The sequence below is a fragment of the Gymnoscopelus braueri genome (assembly GCF_963280865.1).
Source record: "Gymnoscopelus braueri genome assembly, chromosome: 1".
In the NCBI taxonomy this organism is placed as follows: domain Eukaryota; kingdom Metazoa; phylum Chordata; class Actinopteri; order Myctophiformes; family Myctophidae; genus Gymnoscopelus; species Gymnoscopelus braueri.
The window spans coordinates 58549094-58570089 of record NC_137603.1 but is presented as its reverse complement, the minus strand read 5'-3'; the positions used below and the strand labels follow the sequence as shown (position 1 = coordinate 58570089).

Here is a 20996-nt window from a genome sequence, read left to right as displayed (position 1 = left end):
TCCGTCTCACCAGGTCCAGGACCTGAGCGTTGCACCAGACTCCCCCGCTCCAAACATTTCATTCTGGTGTGATGGTGTCTTGGCCCGTGGTGGTACTGCAGGCTCCCTTTGCGTCTTGCTTGAATGGTCCTCCTAAAGGCCTCACCGTGGATTTGTTGGGCTTCTTCCTCACGGAAGACACAGACTGGGGCGCCAACGTTCCCTATACTGTCAGAGAGACATAGAGAATCCATTTGTAAAGCTATTACAGAGGTACTCGAAGCGATAAAAACCCTTAAAGGGGCAAGGCCCCTGGCCCAGACGGTTACGGACCAGAATTTTACAAAAAAATGAGCAAGATCATAGTAGGCCCTCTGAGAGAGATGTATGCTGACTCATTTCAGAGGGGCTGTCTCCCCCAAACCCTGAACCTAGCTAATATCTCTCTCATCCTTAAAAAGGAGAAACCAGCTGATATGTGTGGTTCCTATAGGCCCATTAGCTTAATAGCAGTGGATAGTAAAATACTCTCTAAATTGCTTGCAAGGAGGATTGAGGGACTGATGCCTCTTATAATAAATCCAGATCAGTCTGGTTTTATACAAGGCCGACACTCAGTTACTAATGTAAGGCGGTTGTTGAATGTTACACAGCACTCTTATCAGATGAAACGTAAAGCACTAGCAGTGTTGCTTGATGCCCAGAAAGCATTTGATAGAGTTGAAACACCTGTTTGATGTTATGGAGAGGTATGGACTTGGAGGGAATTTCCTTAAGTGGATACAAACTATCTACCACTCACCTGTCGCTCGTGTCCTTACCAATGGTACTTGCTCCGAGCCTTTTCCCTTGGCTAGAGGCACAAGGCAAGGGGACCCCATAAGTCCATTACTATTCGCCGTCGCGCTCGAACCGCTCGCCGAGGCTATACGGTCCCATCACGATGTGGAGGGGGTCTCATTTATGAATGGGGGTACCCCCCATAAAATAGCTTTATACGCAGATGACATTATACTGTTTTTGTCCTCTCCGAAGAGGTCGGTGCCAACTGTCCTCTCAATCATAAAAGACTTTGCCGCTATCTCGGGCTATAAAATTAACCAAAGTAAATCTGAAGCTATGCCGTTAGGTACTCTGACCAAGTCAGACATCCCAATTAACTTTCCCTTTAAATGGACCACCTCTGGATTTACGTATCTTGGCGTCAAACTTTCCCCCAACTTAAAGGATCTGGCACGCCTGAACCTGGCCCCGGTCATTAGGGAAGTTAAGAGGGACTTGGAACGGTGGCATGACCTCCCATTATCATTCCTGGGACGGACAGGTTTAATAAAAATGAATACTCTTCTCCGCCTTTTATACCCTTTACAGATGCTTCCCTTATGGGGATCAAAAAAATATGTCAGAGATCTGGAGAAGGCTTTCTCTAAGTTTATCTGGCATGGAAAAAGACCTAGGCAAAAGTTTAAAATCTTGCAGTTACCAACGAGCAGAGCTGGCCTGGCCATGCCAAATATACTTTTCTATAACTGGGCCTGTCATGCTCGTTTCATTTGGGAATGGCTCCAAGCCTATTTACACAATAAGAGCTGTGTGGACTCGTGGGGCTGCTCACCAAATTCAATATGGGCCCTTGTAACTGGTAATAAAGATAAAATTCATAGAGAGATACGAGGAAACCCAATTATCTATACTTCTATCAGAATATGGCGACAGATTAACACCTATGTAGGTAGAGGAGACCTAAGGTCACTGCTAACACCCATTTCTAGTAATCATGAATTTGGCCCAGGATTTAGCTCGGCAATCTTCAAGACCTGGCATTCTCGAGGGCTTAGAGTACTGGGTGATTTATTCAAAGATGGTGTTTTGATGTCGTTTCAGCAGCTACAGACGCAATTCAATCTCCCAAGGGATTTGTTTTTTGTTTTTTTGCAAATACGTCACTATATTAATACATTACGTTTGCCCCCACAACCTGGATCCCTATATCGCAAAGTGGAGGACCTCCTATGCAAACGTAGTGATGTATCACATTTCATCTCATCCTTCTATTCCTTGTTGTACTCGCTGGACTCCCTGGAGGTACAATCCATCCGCAAGTGGGAGAGCGATTTTAACAATGAATATATCGAGGACGACTGGCAAGAGGCCATTGATTCTGTTAAAAATGTGTTCACCTGTAATAGACTAAGAGAAACACAATATAAAAATGTTTCACAGACTGCACATCACACCTGTGTTACTAAACAAAATGGACCGTTCAAGATCTCCTCTGTGCTCTAAATGTCACACAGATCTTGGAACCTACTACCACTACTTTTGGGAATGTAAGTGGATATCCAGGTTTTGGGGCTCCACGTGGCACGGGAGTTAAGCGATATCTTTAAGGTTAAATAAAGAAGGATCCGGGAGCTTTCATTCTGGGACTCCCTTCCAAAGAGATGAATCTGACACCCTCACAATTTAAGTTATTTGACAAATTCTTATTATTAGCTCGTAAATGCATTTTAATCAATTGGATTAAGGATAAGCCCCCCACCATACAACTTTGGTATAAAGAGATCTTTGGTGTACTCCCCCACGAAAGACTGTGTGCAGTACACAGAGGCAATGAAGCCTCGTTTCTGAAGTTGTGGGCCCCACTAATAGACTACTTCCCCGCCGAAATCTCTCTGATCCTTCTAAAAGGTCAATGCACTGTGGGCCTGAACCCTCCCCTTAGATAGGACTTTGATGATTATGCCGATGGATCAATGTGACCATGAGCTATATGGAGTGTGGTGACCTGTCTTAAGTGCCTGGCTATGCTTTTTTTAGTTTTTCGCTCTATTTGTCTTTATACTGATGGTGTTGATGAACAATGGAACTGGAGAACCCCCCCTCTACTTGTTTGACCATGTTTGTCTTGTTTTGTTAAGAGTATGTCTATGTCAGTTGCTGTATGTGGAAAATTTTAAAAATTCAATAAAAATATTAAAAGATAAATAAATTAAAAAAAGTATAATAATAGATCATGATAGCCTGGTTCCAGCCGAATCTGCCTTTGCAAAATCGCATCGCACTTTAGCCCTCGGCAGATTAGGTCTGGCCCCCCTCCATAGAGATTCCATTTCTCTCCCTCCGCAGTGGTGTGGAGCCAACCAGGGCCCAGTATCCAAATGTGGGCGGGCTTATCACCTTATTTGGAGCAATGACGTACAAGGAAGCACTGCTCTTGATTAGTTCGTGAACAAGGAAGCACTGCTCTGATTGGTTTAGGTCTAACCAATAGAGTCCGTTTGGATCTTTTTGTAACCGCCCCTTGGAATTTTTTTTATCGTTGATAGGGACCAGACTAATATCCACGCAGTGTGTCGTGTGATATTGTCTGGCCACGCGAGGCTAAGATCATGATATATATATACACACACATGTATAGGTTGTAGTTCTGTCTCACACCATCTCAGTGGATAAGCATATTTTTCTTGCTTTTTTAAATATAATTTAGAGAAGCCAATTATTTTTAACCCGCTTTTTCTCCCCAATTTAGTCCTTGTGCCAATTGATTCCTCCCCACACACATTTCTGTGTTGTCACTGCTGTTGTATCCTACTGGCTCACCTACCAGTGAGGAGCCCCCACCGGGAGGACATAGAGCCTTCGTCCTACTCCTCCCGCCCAACACTCCCTGCTGACAGTTGCTGCCCCAGCCCGCAGGAGTACATGACGAGGGGGAGGGTGACCAATATCACCCTTCCCGCCCAGGGGCGGATTAATTAACCCTTCATGGTGCCTGGTGCTTGTACCCGGTTTGGTGCCCCCCGGCACCGTTTTGTCAACGGGGGGGTGCAGCGCGGAAAAAGAGAGGACGCTCTACATTTCTGCGTTTTTGTTTGTTCATTGAATATTCTGGCTGGTAGCTTTGTAACGGTAAACTTAATGTTGAGTCCAGTAGACGCTGCAATTGTATTTGTAAGTATTTATTTGGAGTTATTAGGAGAATGTAAAAAACAAATGTATTAGATAGATGTTTCTGTTATCGGTGTTAGGCTAAAGGAGATCCACGTCCTGTTCTGCTGAGGAAAGTCTGATGATATGCATTGGCCATCCAAAGACACATTTTGTGTTATTTGTCTGTTTCCTACAGAATAAACTGTCAAACGTGGTCCCTGCTCTCATCATTGCTTAATAAGTGATATACGCTACATATTCAGTCTAACATCTACCTATGTATATACATTTACACGTGACGTACATAGTGTCAGTCTAATGGCCTGTATTGCATGTTCACCTAATGCAAGGGTTCCCAAACTTTTCAGGCCGTGACCCCCCCAAAATAATCATATTTGAACTGGGGACCACACACCCTGACAAGCACTTGGAATTGTAGGCATTACATTTAGTTTGACTCGCTTCCACAGATAAATATTGTGAAAATAGCCGAACTACAAGCGCACAACGCCTCGCACACTGCAAGGCGTTGTGAGCTTGTAGATCGGCTATTTGCACAATGTTTGCCTCTTTCTTACGCAATATTTGACAATTTAGTGTAAAAAAGGCCTTATAAGTCATTAAATTGTAACTTTAGAAATGTGCAGATAGCAGATACCCTGTATACATGTTTACTGTATGTTGGTTTGTTAACTGTGAGAAAACAATGTTGCATATTAAGCTAATCATCTAGGGACCCCCAAAATAATTTTGGGAATCAGACCTATATTATGCAGCCGATACACACAGCAATAACCTAAGCTCCTTTCACTGTGGATTATTGTCGCTTGAGTTGACTATTTCCTCAACCTGCGCATATCACTCAATTCATTAGGATGCATTAAGATCTCCCCCAGCAAATCGAACCTTAGTTCTTCTAACCGTCCTGGGATCATATCGTCCCTGTCGATTGGAAACCTGTCCAAAAACAGCAAAAGTAGCAGATCTACAAGTTCAAGCTTGCGGATCTGCTACTTTTGATGCTTTTGTGTGACACTGTAGTAGTAGGGCGTTAATTTACAAAAAAAAAACACTACGTTAAAATATGGAGATAAGAGGTTTCGGTCCGACAGCAACGATATCCCCCTGTGCGTATATAAACTTGATTCATAATGCACTGGTAGAATTCTGTCCATAATAAGAAAGGAATATTTATTAAGAGAAAGTATCAAACAGAAACCTCACATATGCAGACAGTACACACAATATCAGGAATCATTCAAATAACAGTTTTTTTTTAAAGAGGACATACCTATGCAAATTATGGCAATTTATTTTGGATAATTATTCATCATTGTGCAGGGTCACAATCCTCTTTATTTACATACACATAGCTCTATGTTTTGTCAGTCTTAACTGTACAAATCACCACCAGTAGTAGTTGAAATAAAAAGATACATTTCCAAGTCTATCTATAATTTCAAACAGGCCCCCTCTACCAGAGTAGAACGTCTGGGACTTGTACTAAAGCGCCATCTGCAGGCCACCCTCTTTATTACAACGGACTGATGGAAACTAAAGTGCAGTGGTTCTCTCAAACATTTTTCAAGGACCCCCCCCCCATAAATTTGGGTGTACAAATGGAACCAAATTGACCCTTAAGGTGGTTCAATTTGTACACTCTCAGAGTTACAGATCTGTAAGGGTCCATTTGGAACCCCCTCAAGGAACCTCGAGGGTCCCTGGACCCCACTTTGAGAAACCACTGCTAAAGGGAGAAGTAAAGGACATTAAGGGCTGGGCAATACATTGATATTATCATTTTAGCTACAGTGACGTTATGCCCTAGTAAGTGCGAATAGGGAAAAGGAATTAACGCCACGTGTGTTGACGTCACTTCTTGCGTGTATTTGGCTACTTTTTGTGGCCCCGGCGCTTGAAAAACAAACATTTGGAACAACAAACATGTCCCGTCTTCATTTGTCATGTTGCCGCTCCCTGCACTATACTTAAGCAAGTGTTGTCTTTTCTTTCGTCTGAAATGACGTAAATGCATCTAGATCAGCTATTTTAGCTATTCTAAAAAAAGAAGAAAAAAAAAACTTGAAAAAACAAATAACATTATAACACAGTAGCATCGTCACAATATCAATATCGAAGTATTTTGGTCAAAAAATATAGAGATATTTGATTTTGTCCATATCACCCAGCCCTAAAGGACACACTCGACCAAACCGTAACAACACTGGTCATAACATGCGGTATTGTATGTCCCAAACCTTCTACCCTTCTTATCTATGCTTATTTACTCGTATTATTATCTGTTATAGAGCATGGATACAAGTCGACAGGTCATAATCATACAGGAGGGAAATACTAAACCCCCTCCTCTCCCATAAGTCATAAGTTATAGGGGCCTGCTGAGTGTTTTGTGCGGAGAAGACGGTGAAGTGAAGCGAAGGACGGTCTAGCTGTCGTCGCCTTGTAGCATCTTCTCGATCTCCTGGTCCCACTGGTCGTCCTTGTTGTCCGACTCCGTCACCACCTCGTACTCCTGGAGCTCCTGCTGGAGCTCCTTCTCCCAGTCGGCCGGTTCCTCTGAGAGGGGAGAGAGAAGCAGTGTTGCTAGATTTTGAGAGAGAAACAAAGCAACCAGGTCTACGAAAACAAGCCCAAAAGAAGTGACTTCACCACATGAGCGCGCGCACACACACAGCTATTTGCAAATCAATTAATCGATGAATCGATCAATAAGGTTATGAACTAAACCAGGGGTTTTCAACCGGTGGTCTGCGGACCACTGGTGGTCCGCGGAGGTATTGCAGGTGGTCCCTGGCCATGCATTAAAAAAATGTTTTTTTAAATTACAGGAGTTCTTACTGTATGGTGTGTGTGTGATATGAAATGTGAGCTTACCATAATCACAGTAATCCTTAATCATATTCCATCATATTCAAACAAAATCACTGTATTTTATTAGATATTATATTGATATTATTGCTATTTTCTCCAGCTCCCTGCGGTGCATGAACCCCCCACCACTATTGTGTGGGGTGGGTCTATGATGGACCCACCACGCACAATAGTGGTGGTCCCCAGGTTGCTCTTAGTCAGTCCCTGGGTCAAAATCAGTTGAAAACCCCTGAACTAAACGATAAAGAATGAATCTATAATTTGCATCCCTACATGAGTGAAACCATATGTAGTGTAACAGTACTGTTATATGAGCTGTGATGTTCAACAGCGTCAGCAAGCACCCTACAGCCTTAGGAAAGTAAGGACTCTGACCATCAGGAGTGGGGGGGCTGCTCTCCTTCTTGTCCAGCACCAGCTGTTCCATCTCCTTCCTGAAGTCGTCCTGGTCGATGGACGTCGAGTCAAAAGCGTCGCTCACAAATTCGGACACGCCGGGGCTGGTGGACATCTCCTCGTCTTCCTCCTGAGGTGGCTGAGAGGACGACAACAACTTAAAGGTTCTATGACATTCATTTTCACTTTTTTTTTTTTTTATGTTTTTTGGGGGGGTTTTATGACCTCAATTACACCAAAAAAATCTGAACGTTGAACATTCAGTGGATTTTCTGTGGTCTGGGGTTTTCTGAATAATTAGGCTGAAAACTAATCTGTGCTTGGCCCTTGGAGTGTGAAGTCATAGGCCATTAATCCCGCCCACTCTCCTCCTCGCCCCTCCCCTCCCCTATCCTTTCCTTAGTGGAGCAGAGGCGATGATTGACAGGCAAAATCCCTCAACAGCGACACCCGCAGGCAAAGATTTCTATTTTCATTGCAGTTGAAAAGGCTTTAGAAATGTGAGAGAAAAACACCTGCCATGGATCACTGGAGTGGAATTTTTTTTTAAACTTTTTACACACGTTTGAAGGACCATGACAACGACTTTTAATGTGTTGTAAAACTGAATGTCATGAAACCTTTAATGCTGGAAATCCAACTAATGTGAAAAAAAATTGTTTTGTTATGTTATAATTGTGTGATGTTATAATTATGTAATGTTATGGTGTGTTATAATTTGGCATTCCCCTACCTAAACAAATATGTTGTATACATTTTGGAAATTGTGTTTGAACAGGCACATCTGCCCCACTCCCAACATTTCCCATATTCAAGGCTGTGACGTCAGGGGTGGAAGTAGTATTACCTTGCTGCTGCTTATAATTGCACCAGTCCAAAAATACAAGGATTGTGTGCAGGGCCAGCGACCCTGCCACGTAAAAACAGATCCTGCCACAGAAATCCTAACCAATGAACCAGATGCTGGGAGGGACAGCAATGGGGTTCATTGGTGAATACCTTATGTGCTATCCAGCACGAAGAGGATTAAGTACGGTAAGTAAGTAGGAAAGTCTTCCAACGCATTGGAAATATATCTGGTTTTGAATGCTAGACAACTACAACTATGTACATTTACAGTCCAATATTGTACCAACTACAGTGGCAGTCAATGCAGTATACAACTAGAAACTTCCTCGACTCGTGATATGCGATGCCGCCTGTACGGTCACCTTTACAGAACTTTTCTCATTTTAAGTCATTTCAACATAAATATGCATTGAAAAATAAAAAAATTAAAAAACAACTGATACTGTTGTCTAGATATTCTGTAGTACAAGGGTTCACAAACATTTCAGGCCTCGACCCCCCAAAATAATCATATTTGAACTGGGGACCCCCCACCCTGACAAGCACTTGGAATTGTAGGCATTACATTTAGTTTGACTCGGCTCCACAGATAAATATTATGAAAATAGCTGAACTACAAGCTCACAATGCCTCGCACTGCGAGGCATTGTGAGCTTGTAGATCGGCTATTTTCACAATGTTTGCCTCTTTCTTATGTAATATTTGACAATTTGGCCAATTTGGTAAAAAAAAAAAGCCCTTAAAAGTCATTAAATTGTCACTTTATAAGTGTGCAGATACCTTGTATAAACTGTTTACTGTTGAGTGAGAAAACAATGTTGCACTTTAAGCTAATCATCTGGGGACCCCCCAAAATAAATTGGGGGCCCCCCTGGAGGTCCCGACCCACATGTTGAGAACCACTGATGTAGATGATCCACAATGTCAAGCCTCTTCTCTAGTTGCATGCTGCACTGCGTAAGTAATCAGTCAACAGTATATTCCTATAAGTAATGAATTGGATAATTCATCAGTCATATGTCCAACATGTAAATGCAAAGGTTACTCTTACCTTCTGCATGTCACTGATGGAAACAGGTGGGGTTTTTGGTCTGACGTTTTCTGCATGATAAAACAGACTGCTGTTAGTTTCATAGGTCAGCCTATAGTTTGAAGCAGCGGAAGTGTTTGTCTAATGCAAAATAATAATTATAATAATAATAATAATAATACCCCCATCTGAAACTGTTTTGTGCCAGAGACCCCCAGATTTGTTTTATTATTCAAACACGTTCAAGCAAAAATGTTTCAAAAGTAGCAGATGTACAAGCTCACAGCGCGTCACTGCGCTGTGAGCTTGTAGATCTGCTATTTTTGAGAACCACCAATGTCCTAAATCCTAGGAGTTTTCTGAAAAACCTATGTTGCTATGTACATATAGCTAAAATCTAAAATGACACAGATGCTTTCCCAGCTTTAATGGGTTAATCCATTGCATTGAAACGCAGACCTGGGAGAGGGACGTCCTGTTCTCTGTCCTGTCCATCGTTGTGCAGCTGCTGCTGTGCGGCCAGAGCCGTGAGCTGGGCCGACTGTTTGATCAGAGACACCCGGTAGAAATAGTTCCTCCAGAACACATCCTCCTTCACACTGTAGCACACACACACACACACACACATAGACACATGAGAGAGCATACATTATGTGTTTGTATACAGTGCACACGCACACGCACACGCACACACACACACACAAATTACTTTTCTTCTCCCAATTTAGACTTTATGTCAATTAACCCACCTCTCCATACTTTTCTGTGTTGCCATTGCTATTGTACCCTACTGGCTCACCTGCCAGTGAGGCGTGTTTAACACCCCCCCCCCCCCCCCTGCGACAAGCACCGCTCCCAACCCGTAGGAGCTGCTGGCACAGAGACAAAGATCAGCCTCCCCGCCAGGCCTCCCTCCTCTCGACGCGGCAAATTATGTGCATTATAACCGGATAAACCACAATGGATTTGAACATCTAGACTTGGCGATGGTGGACAGGTGCAGGCCCCCCTGTGCCAACCCGAGCGCCCAAGCAAATTTATTTTAACCCTTTAAGGCCGGGAAGGGAACGCATGTGTGTCATTTTAAGATGTCTTTGGCTATTCAAAAATAGCAGATATACAAGCTCATAGCGTGGCACCGAGTGCCGCGCTATGAGCTTGTAGATCTGCTATTTTTAGAAAAATAGTGAAAATTTGAGCAAATCTTTTATATACATTTTTAACTCAAATCTTTGCTTCTGGGGGTCCCTGGAACAAAATAGTTTTAGATGGGAGGGGGTCCGCGGACAAATACATATTATTTTGGGTGTCCTTGACATGAAAAAAGTTTGAAAACCATTGATAATATACCAACATATGTAAAAAGAACTTGAGGAAAAAAAACCTGTTAGGATTTAGAAAACATTTGTAAAATCCCCAGAAGCAAAGATTTGGGTTAAAAACGTTCTCTTTAAAAAAGTATGTATATATTCAAACACATTGACACATTTTCACGATAAAAAAAAAAAGATTGCAGATCTACAAGCTCGTAGCGCGGCACTCGGTGCCGCGCTACGAGCTTGTATATCTGCTATTTTTATATAGCCAAAGAAATCTTAAAAATGACACAGATGCGTTCCCGGTCTTAATGGGTTAAGGCACTTCATGGCCTGGCTCCTAATTACATTTTAGAGTTATTAGCCGCTTATAAGCCTGATGTGTGCAGCCTGAGGTCCTCAGGCAGAGAAACCTGCTGGTTGTTCCTGAGTCCAGGCTAAAGACAAATGGTGACCCGTGCCTTTTGCTGTCAGGGCTTCTCCACTCTGGAACGACCTGCCTGAGGACCTGGGCCTGATAAATCACTTGTCTTTTAAAATCCCTTCGTAAAAACATCCTTTTATCCAAAGGCCTTTCCATAATTACAATTTAGAACTTTAATTGTGTTTGATTCCCTTAAAGCTGAAATCCAGGACATATTGTAATGAATAAAATGATCAATCTGAATGGTAGACAGGTAGAGTATGTTATATAATACAACTAGCACTGAAGGTAGTCTCCCTACTCTTCCACTGAGGAATTTCAATCCTGGGGTCAGACTCAGGAAGGTCACCAACTGGCTGACAATGTTGACAATTATTTCTTTATTTATTTACTTTTTTTTGTTGCTTTAATATCACATAGAATGTTAGCACAATTTTGCGGAACACGTCCCAAAAACCTTTTGCTGCTTGTACTTAGTAAGTTAGTGACCTTCTTGATTCTCGACTAAGTCAGTAAATATATTTGATGTTGGACACTAGATGTCAAGACAACATTTCAAGCATTGTTTTTTTATTAATGTGTGCCATTTTTTTTATTGTAATATCATTTAACTATTTTAATGTTAAGTAGTACATTAAAATCATACGTTTTACTCTCTATGTCTGTGTATGTCTCACACACACACACACACACACACACACACACACACACACACACACACACACACACACACACACACACACACACACACACACACACACACACACACACACACACACACACACACACACACACACACACACACACACACACACACACACACACACACACAGGACTGACTGTTTGGGAACGAGGTCGAAGCGCATGCGGTTGAGCAGTTCGTCCTCCTCCAGCATCACTGCAGCCAGAGGATACATCTGCTCCAGGTCAAAGTGGAACTGGACCCCTGCAGGAGGGTCACGCAGGAAGTTCCTCCTGTCCTAAAATTCAACACAACAACACAACAACAAGCATGCAGTATTATGCAAAAGGTTTACATAATTGTTATGGGTTGCAATTCCTTTATCCTTTTTTGGTAAATAATCATTATTTCGAAAGATTTTCTAAAAAGAAAAAATCTAACATTTTACATGAATTTCATAAATAAAATACACTAAGTTCTAAGAAGTAGTGAAAATAGCCGATCTACAAGCTCATAGCTGAGCTTGTAGATCGGCTAGATCGACCTAGTTTGGGCCCGGGGGAGATAAAACATTTCAAAAAGTTTGGGAACCACTGCTTCATACACAGTTTCACAGGCACAGCAGTGGGACATGTTGACACAATCATACTGCATATGAAACACTCACAGCAGACAGAGCCAGGATCTGTTGTTGAATGGTCTCCTCCTCATTGTAACCAACCCAGGGAGGTACTGCCGAGTCTACACACACACACACACACACACACACACACACACACACACACACACACACACACACACACACACACACACACACACACACACACACACACACACACACACACACACACACACACACACACACACACACACACACACACACACACACACACACACACACACACACACAGTATTAGGTTTCTGCAGGTCATAGAGAAATGCCCTTTGGGGAGTAAGGAATAAAGAGCTAGTTGTGGCCACACCAGATAATGTCAGAGCTGAATAGGCTCTGTGCATAATAACTGTAGTTCTCTGTTCTGGGTCAGTTTCTCATAGCTTCATTTGATTGGCTCAGCAGCAGGTTTGAACCGGAAACACATTATGAAGAAGGTGTTGTGTGTTTCCAGTTCAAATCTGCTGCTGAGCCAATCAAATGAAGCTATGGGAAACTTGACCCAGAACAGGAAATGTTTATGCCATCTTCTAGAAAAGAGTACCAAAGTTATGGTTGATATAGAAATATAGACCATCTCAATTGGAGCAACTAGAGGCGAAACGGTACACAAATCCTACTCCTCTCCTAAGTGGCTGATAGCAGATCTCACGAACGTCCTATGTTTACTGGTGCTATGTTTACTGGTACTGCGAGAGCGTGTTGCTGGGACAGAGAAAGGTCGATAATAAAGTAGATGTTCTCCTGATTTGTCTTTCTGAAAAAAGCCATTTTAGTATGAAAATCTTGGAGAGTTTACGTTCACTCTTCCATTGGAAATAATAGACTCCAACCTGCTTCCGGTATCCTAAAAAGGCATCCGCCTACTTCACGCAGATACGGAAAGGAAACGGAGATGACATGTCTTTCTTCTTTTTTAGTCTTGGAAAGAACAGTTATGCAAATCTATTCCTTCAAATGACAGTGATGATTCCATTCAAATTAACAGAATGTGTGAGACGTAGCTGTCCTAAATGCTCACTGTCATAAAGCTCAAAACGTGTGGCATTGCGGCGTGTTGTGAGCTTGCAGACCAGCTATTTTTAGCTGTTTTTGAAAATGCAGATTTTTTTGTGAGAAAGATTTGTGAGGTGTTCACCGAGCTATAAACACATCACAACGCAACGTGTTTTTATTTATTTTTGATGACCTAATAAGAACCAAATAAGGGTATCTGGGGGCAAGTGGTTAAGCGACCAGAAGAACACAAAAGGATTAGGACATTTTGTCCTGTCTGCTTCCATTCTTACCTGATTTCTTAGATTTCTTTTCCTGGACAAACTTCTCTTGTTCCTTTTGGAAATCTCCCAGGAAAGTCTGGTCACACACACACAAACACACACACACACACACACACACACACAATTTACAATCACAGGATCACAGGTAAACCAATAACCTAGCATCAGTTTAAACAATAAACTATCAAAAACAAATAATCTGTACATTGAAACTATATGACACCAGGTAAACATTGAACCTAGCATCTGTTTAAATAACATGCTATATAATTTACATTCTTAACATTGTGGTCGAGAAAAACCTAAGAAACAAAAACATGAGAAAGAATGACCACGGTATGTTTGCACGGTAGTCATGTCTTGAGGAAGGGGTAATGAGAGAGCGAGAGTGCTAGGGCGTGAGGTGGAGTCTGAAGAGGTGAGTCTTCAGATTACGCCAGGAAAATTGGGAGAGAGAGTCTTCAGTTATGACTGCAATGAGGAATTTGTTCCTCAGTTTGGGGGCCAGGAGGGAGAAGAGTCTGGGACGTGATGAACATCCCGGGTGTTTTAGGGACGGTGCAGACAGCTTCCCCGTGTTAGCTGATCTGAGTGAGCGGGAGGGGTTGTAGGGTTGGATCAGGCACGCACACGCACACACACACACACACACACACACACACACACACACACACACACACACACACACGTCACAGGGGGGGGTGTAAGTGGGACTGAGTTACTAGGGCCCAAAAAAATATATATATATATATTATTTTTTTTTGGTCTTTTTTAAAGAAAATAAATCATAGGGGGGCCCACAGTGAATCTTTGTTCCCAGGGCCCAGAATTTGGTGCTACGCCCCTGCACACACACACAAACAAACTAAAGGAATATAAATCATGTTAATGGACTGCAACTGAAAACTAAGCGCAGCGTTTACCAAGCTGTAGCCTTTACTCAAGGTGTTTTCATTTAAACACCTTTGAGTAAATTGCAATACTTGCACGACATCAACAAGATCCTCCACTAGAGGGCACTGGCTGTGCCAAAGTTACTCTACAAAATGTAGCCAGAATGCTGTTTTAAAGGAGAGATCCGCCCATTTTAAGTGTTATCTTTGATGTGTCGCTAATCACTCACCATCATTAAAAGGGACGTTGAGTTATTTCAGAGAGTCCCGTGTCGTCCAGTCTGTCGACCCCCTCCGTTGGCATAATGGGAGCCCGTGTAAGAGTGAAAATCGTCTATTATAACCGATACAAAGTTCGTTTTTTCTCTACTACTGCTCATCGTGGAGTGTCATGATACTCAAACGTGCACTGAATGTCGCGAGCGAGCTATCGTTCGTGCAGAACGACATGATGCTGGTTGCTTATTTCTTCCACAGACGCCAGGTTCTGTGGAAGAAACAAGCAACCAGCGTCATCAAGTTCTGCACAAACGGAAGCTCGCTCGCTATAATAGACGATTTTCACTCTTACACAGGCTCCCATTATGCCAACGGAGGGGGTCGACAGACTGAACGACACGGGACTCTCTGAAATAACTCAACGTCCCTTTCAATGATGGTGAGTGATTAGCGACACATCAAAGATAACACTTAAAATGTCCGGATCTCTCCTTTAAAGTTGAACCAAGCCCCCAGGTAAGTAAATAATAACCCATAGGGCAGGGGCCAATGTCCTGTTTCTGTAGCGTGAGGCGGCTTGATGTACAAGTTCATCCTCCGGGAATGAGAGGGCCAGCTCTGTGTCCTGCTAGCTTGTGTGGCTTGACCAATAGGCTCGATAAGCTCGCTCATTGGAGATAGTTTGGGATGCACATGCTCTATTGCAGGGGTCTTCAGCGCTTTCAGCCCAACGGAGATCTGCTATTTTTGGCTTAAGTTCTCTTCAGAATAGGCATAAGGGGTTCAAAAAATCCAATCACACAAAGACTTGCCGGCCCCCCAGTAGTAACTCTGAGGACCCCCTAGGGGTCCCGGACCCCCTGTTGAAGACCCATGCTCTATTGTCATCAAGTTGATGACCAAACCCGGAAGGAGGTTCTAGTACTTCCGGGGGAGTAATATGCACTGGGTGAGCAACTTTCATTGCAATGAAGTGGGCAAGGATTTTCACTCTCCAGATATTATAGAGCTCTATGAATTGAACATCAGAGAGTGCTGTGCTTTGAAAAAGGTTACATCTTCCGTTAAAAAATGGCAGATGAAAAAGTCATTAGAAGCCTATGCCTGCATTTTTATTGGTATTATAAATCCATTAAATATATCTCACTGTGATTATGTTCACACTGGTGTGCCTTTGATTATATTATATTCAAAACTAGTTGCTAAAGAGAACATTTTGCATCATATTTTGCAGTGTAGCTCTCTTTTAAATGTGATTATTATTTCTGCAATAATGTCTACAATGTTTTAAATTGTGTACACACGCACACGGACACACAAGCTATGCTCACAATTGATGTGCTACCGACAACGCCCCCCCCCCTCCCCCCCAAGGACTACATATGTACATTAGCTCTGGTGAAATCATATTAATTGTGCAATGTCCCTGTTCAATAACAAATACAGAAAGATATCACCTCCACATCTACGTGGAGGTGCCTTGAGGTTGTAAACAACCTCAAGGCACCTTCAGTCACATTCTGTTCCACTGGCATCACGTTCCACATGTTGCCAGACAAGTCTTTGAAGTATAACTTGAACTTCATAAGGAATGCGAACACTTAAACTCAAACAATAGTCTCTTACAGGGTGCAAAGAGTTCACAACAACACAAAAAGATCACCAGCACTCACTTACAGCCCTTTTAGGTTCCTTTATAAGCAGGCACGGGCAGCAAAAAACAAACGGCCTGAAGGCTCCGGCCTGAAATGAGTGCTGGTGATCTTTCTGTTGTTTTGGAAGTAGGGCTGCCTGCAACTATCGATTATTTTCTTTATAATCTAGCACCTTTTTTTCCAGCAGTTTTTTTTATTATTCCAGTAGTGTCGTGCAAAAATTGTTAAAATAGCATATCTACAACCTCACAACGTGTCACGATGCAATGCGTTGTGAGCTTGTAGATCTGCTATTTAAAATAAATAAATGAATACAATCCGCCTCAAAATACATGCTCAAAATAGGGACTGATTTTTTATTATAAATTATTCATCAATTAATTTATCGGTTAAAAAGTGATTAGTTCGATTAACTGCCGCACCCCTAATTAGAAGTCAGTTTAAGATGAAGAGTAATCATGCCTTGTCGATGATGCCGTCGATCTTTCCTTCCTCCACACTCTTCTTGATGGTCTGAGCAGTCCCAGCCACAGACTCAGAGATCTTCTTGGAGGCAGAGGAGGCGAAAGTGAAGATGTAGTCTGCAAAACGGAAGAGTTATAGTGTTCATGTCATCTATTCATCTATTAGTCCAAATCAGAATCAGGCTTGATTGTCACATGATCACAGGTTTACAGAGGAGTAAAGAAGTAACACAGGCTCCTTCATTTATAGTTTACAGGAAAGGGGAGAAAGAACAGAGAAAGAAAAGTCCAGTGGTTTTCAAACGTGTTGTGCCCAAGGCACAGTGATGGGTGAGTGAAAATCTCAAGGCATGTCTAGAGCTATTTTTGAAATTCTTAATGTAATAAAACCTAAATACTTAGTTGACAGAGTCCCCCACAAGTCTACACTAGACCCCTTCCTGTTTTCCCCCTTCTACAATTTTTTTGCTGAATATTTGCCTCCAGACTAGGGATGCTAGGGTTCATGTGGTTAAAATTAGATGTATGTTGCAACATACGTGTAATGTGTGTTTGTCACAAAACCGTGAGGCACACTTGGACCTGTCTCACGGCACACCAGTGTGCCTCAACACACCGTTTGGGAACAACTGGCAGCATGAATACCCCATGTGTATATGCAATCATTTAGTTTAATCTATAGATAGGGCTGGGCCATGACAAAATCTATTGGTGCTTTGGTGCTTCCACAAAATAAATATAATTATTTACACATCAGATTTTTACTAAATAATAATATATAAATAATACCCATTATAAATAATACCTATATAAGTGAGTAAAGGTAAATAATAGAACCTACCACAGAGCAGTGTGGTAGGTTCATAACAATTACATCACTATACTGTAATTTAGCCTTTAAAACCAGGAAAAGATTACTTATGCCAATAAAATAAAAGGATTGTATTATAATATATTGCCCAACGAGCCATCCATTTGCTGCAGTGTAGGAGAAAACATCATCATCATCATCATCATAGATTTAACACCTTTAAACACACACCAACACACATTTAGTGACAGATTATGCCAAATTCAATCCTTCTAGGTAAAATCTGTATAAATGTTCAGTTGGTTCTGCATTGCTATAGGACAGATTGATTTTTTTTTTCATTTTTTACTATTCTACATACTGTAGGTCCAAGTTCATATCCAGTTGCAGTGTGAATAATCAGCACACAGTAAAACAAAATCCTCTGTGTGAATTTAACTGAGAGCGTACAGAGTTGTAAAAATAGGTTTCGTGGGGATGGATGATAAATAATGCCAAATAAAACAATTCTAGTTTTAATTTATAGACATTTCCAGAGTAGTTGTGCTGCTGTAGGACGTTAGGAACAGACTGGGACCAATTTTACTTGAAAAAAACATTCTATTAATATACTGTAGGTCCAAGTTCATATCCTGTTGCAATGTTTGTGAAAACACACTAGAATCCTGAGTGTACTGTACAATACTGTCTTTGAATGCCTTGTCCATTAATAGACTGACCCTCTCAAATAAAGACATCAAGTCAAAGTGTGCAAAATCTGCAAATGGAACCAAGTTGACCCACAAGGGTCCATTTGGTTCCATTTGTACACTCTCAGGGAGTTTCTGAAAACAGTCCTTTCTTCTGTTAGGAATGATCTGATGGCAGATTAGATAGAAAGAGGTTTCCTTGGGATCTGATTGTGGATCAGTTATACAATTTGGTTTCTTACCACTCAGTCCTTTCTCCAGTCTGGGATCAGACTCTGGATCAGTTATAAAAAGGGGGTTTCTTAAATCCTAGATCAATTATAAAAGAGGGTTTCTTAAAACCTAGTTATAAAAGGGGGTTTCTTAAAACCTAGATCAGTTATAAAAAGGGGGTTCTTAAAACCTAGATCAGTATAGAAGGGGGTTTCTTAAAACCTAGATCAGTTATAAATGAGGGTTTCTTAAAACCTAGATATAAAAGGTTGGTTTCTTAAAACCTAGATATAAAAGGTGGGTTTCTTAAAACCTAGATATAAAAGGGGGGTTTCTTAAAACCTATATCAGTTAGAAAAGGGGATTGTTATAACCTAGATCAGTTATAAAAGGGGTTTATTAAAAGCTAGATCAGTTATAAAAAGGGGGTTCTTAAAAACCTAGATCAGTTATAAAGAGGGTTTCTTAAAACCTAGATATAAAAGGGGGGTTTCTTAAAACCTAGATCAGTTATAAAAGGGGATTGTTATAACCTAGATCAGTTATAAAAGGGGTTTATTAAAAGCTAGATCAGTTATAAAAAGGGGGTTCTTAAAACCTAGATCAGTTATAGAAGGGGGTTTACTAAAACCTAGATCAGTTATAGAAGGGGGTTTCTTAAAACCTAGATCAGTTATAGAAGGGGGTTTACTAAAACCTAGATCAGTTATAGAAGGGGGTTTCTTAAAACCTAGATCAGTTATAGAAGGGGGTTTCTTAAAACCTAGATCAGTTATAGAAGGGGGTTTCTTAAAACCTAGATCAGTTATAGAAGGGGGTTTCTTAAAACCTAGATCAGTTATAGAAGGGGGTTTACTAAAACCTAGATCAGTTATAGAAGGGGGTTTACTAAAACCTAGATCAGTTATAAAGGGGGTTTATTAAAACCTAGATCAGTTATAAAGGGGGTTTATTAAAACCTAGATCAGTTATAAAAGGGGTTTATTAAAACTTAGATCAGTTATAAAGGGGGTTTACTAAAACCTAGATCAGTTATAAAAGGGGGTTTATTAAAACCTAGATCAGTTATAAAAGGGGTTTCTTAAAACCTAGATCAGTTATAAAGGGGGTTTATTAAAACCTAGATCAGTTATAAAGGGGGTTTATTAAAACCTAGATCAGTTATAAAAGGGGTTTATTAAAACCTAGATCAGTTATAAAGGGGGTTTATTAAAACCTAGATCAGTTATAGAGGGGGTCTCTCACCACTCAGTCCTTTCTCCTGTGTGCTAGGATCTGACTCTGGATCAGCTGCCTGCTGTTTGTTTACTTCATTCTGTGTCTGAACAATCTTCTCCTCCTCTGTTTGTTCTCCTTCTTCTTCTTCTTCCACAGGAGACACGGAGCTGTCAATCTCTGCTGTCTTGTTGTTGTCCAGGCCCAGCCACGCCCCCCAGCCCTTCAACATCCTGACCTGTTGTTTTTATATATTTAGATGAAAATGTAATTTATAAAAAGAGCTAAAAAAAAAGGATCCGTCCGCAACTCGATGTTTTCTCCAGATGTGACGTAACCAGGAAGTCACCGTCAGTGTTGACAGGTTTTGTGAGAGAACTAAGCAATCGGGTCCATGAAAACAAGCCCAAAACAAGCCACATGAGCACATTGGCTATTTAAAAATAGCAGATCTACAAGCTCACAACGCGTTGCCATGCGACGCGTTGTGAGCTTGTGATCTGCTATTTTCAAAAACTCTTGCAATAAGAGTTATTAAGGGATATTTGGAATATTTTTTTGAAACATTCTAACAACACAATACACAAATGATCGCTGGCACAAAACATTCCCATGAAAATATTAGAGAACTACTGGTTTAAATAATAATTTACCATTTTTGAAACAAGCCTAAATAAGCAACTACACTTTAGAAACAAGGCCAAAAAGCCTCAACGCACAACTACCAATATTTACAAGCAACTTTACAGAAAAATAAGCCCAAAGTCGCTTATAATAACTAGACATGGCAACACTGTTCTTCTTCTCTCATTCTCTCATTACCTACAGTATGATGTCCTGCTCTTATGAGTTATCATTGCCATCTAGTGTTGGTTTGGATGTAATGCTCTCCTCTGCCTGTCATCTGAATTATGTAAATATGACTGACTGACTGACAGTGTGTGTGTGTGTGTGTGTGTGTGTGTGTGTGTGTGTGTGTGTGTGTGTGTGTGTGTGTGTGTGTGTGTGTGTGTGTGTGTGTGTGTGTGTGTGTGTGTGTGTGTGTGTGTGTGTGTGTGTGTGTGTGTGTGTGCATGAGAGAGAGAGAGAGAGAGAGAGAGAGAGAGAGAGAGAGAGAGAAAGAGAGAAAGACAGAGAAAGACAGAGAGATATTATTATTATTATTATTATTAGTAGTAAAAATATATAATAATAATAATAATAATTGTTTAATTATATATTACTTACAAAATAAAAAATACATTGTGTGCGTGCTGTTTCCAGTTCCCATCCACTAGATGGCAGTGATGAGCTACATTTGTTTTTGTTTCGCTGCTTTCATGAAGACCATGAAGCAAAGAAGAAGCCAGAACCAGGGTTGCCATGTCCTTTTATTGTAAGCGA

General features: G+C 41.3%; 1 protein-coding gene across 1 annotated transcript; it reads right to left on the bottom strand.

Annotated features, from left to right (window-relative positions):
- Positions 1-5072: 5072 nt before the first annotated feature.
- On the bottom strand, positions 5073-19938 carry LOC308090532 (synapse-associated protein 1-like). Its single transcript, XM_080435745.1, has 9 exons — positions 19644-19938; positions 16684-16802; positions 13464-13530; positions 12169-12242; positions 11660-11799; positions 9539-9678; positions 9101-9150; positions 7180-7339; positions 5073-6489 (listed from the first exon to the last, which is right to left on the bottom strand). The coding sequence occupies exons 1-9, from the start codon at positions 19843-19845 to the stop codon at positions 6359-6361; spliced, it is 1083 nt and encodes a 360-aa protein (XP_080291871.1). The 5' UTR covers positions 19846-19938; the 3' UTR covers positions 5073-6358.
- Between the last annotated feature and the right edge of the window lie 1058 nt (positions 19939-20996).

What these genes read in the sequence shown, in the direction of transcription:
- LOC308090532 (XM_080435745.1), bottom strand. Translation starts at nt 19,845, where the DNA reads ATGTTGAAGGGCTGGGGGGCGTGGCTGGGCCTGGACAACAACAAGACA. An exon ending in AGATCCTGGCTCTGTCTGCT is followed by an intron (nt 11,800 to 12,168) that starts GTGAGTGTTTCA and finishes GTTGAATTTTAG; the next exon opens with GACAGGAGGAACTTCCTGCG. An exon ending in ACAGGACGTCCCTCTCCCAG is followed by an intron (nt 9,151 to 9,538) that starts GTCTGCGTTTCA and finishes TTTATCATGCAG; the next exon opens with AAAACGTCAGACCAAAAACC.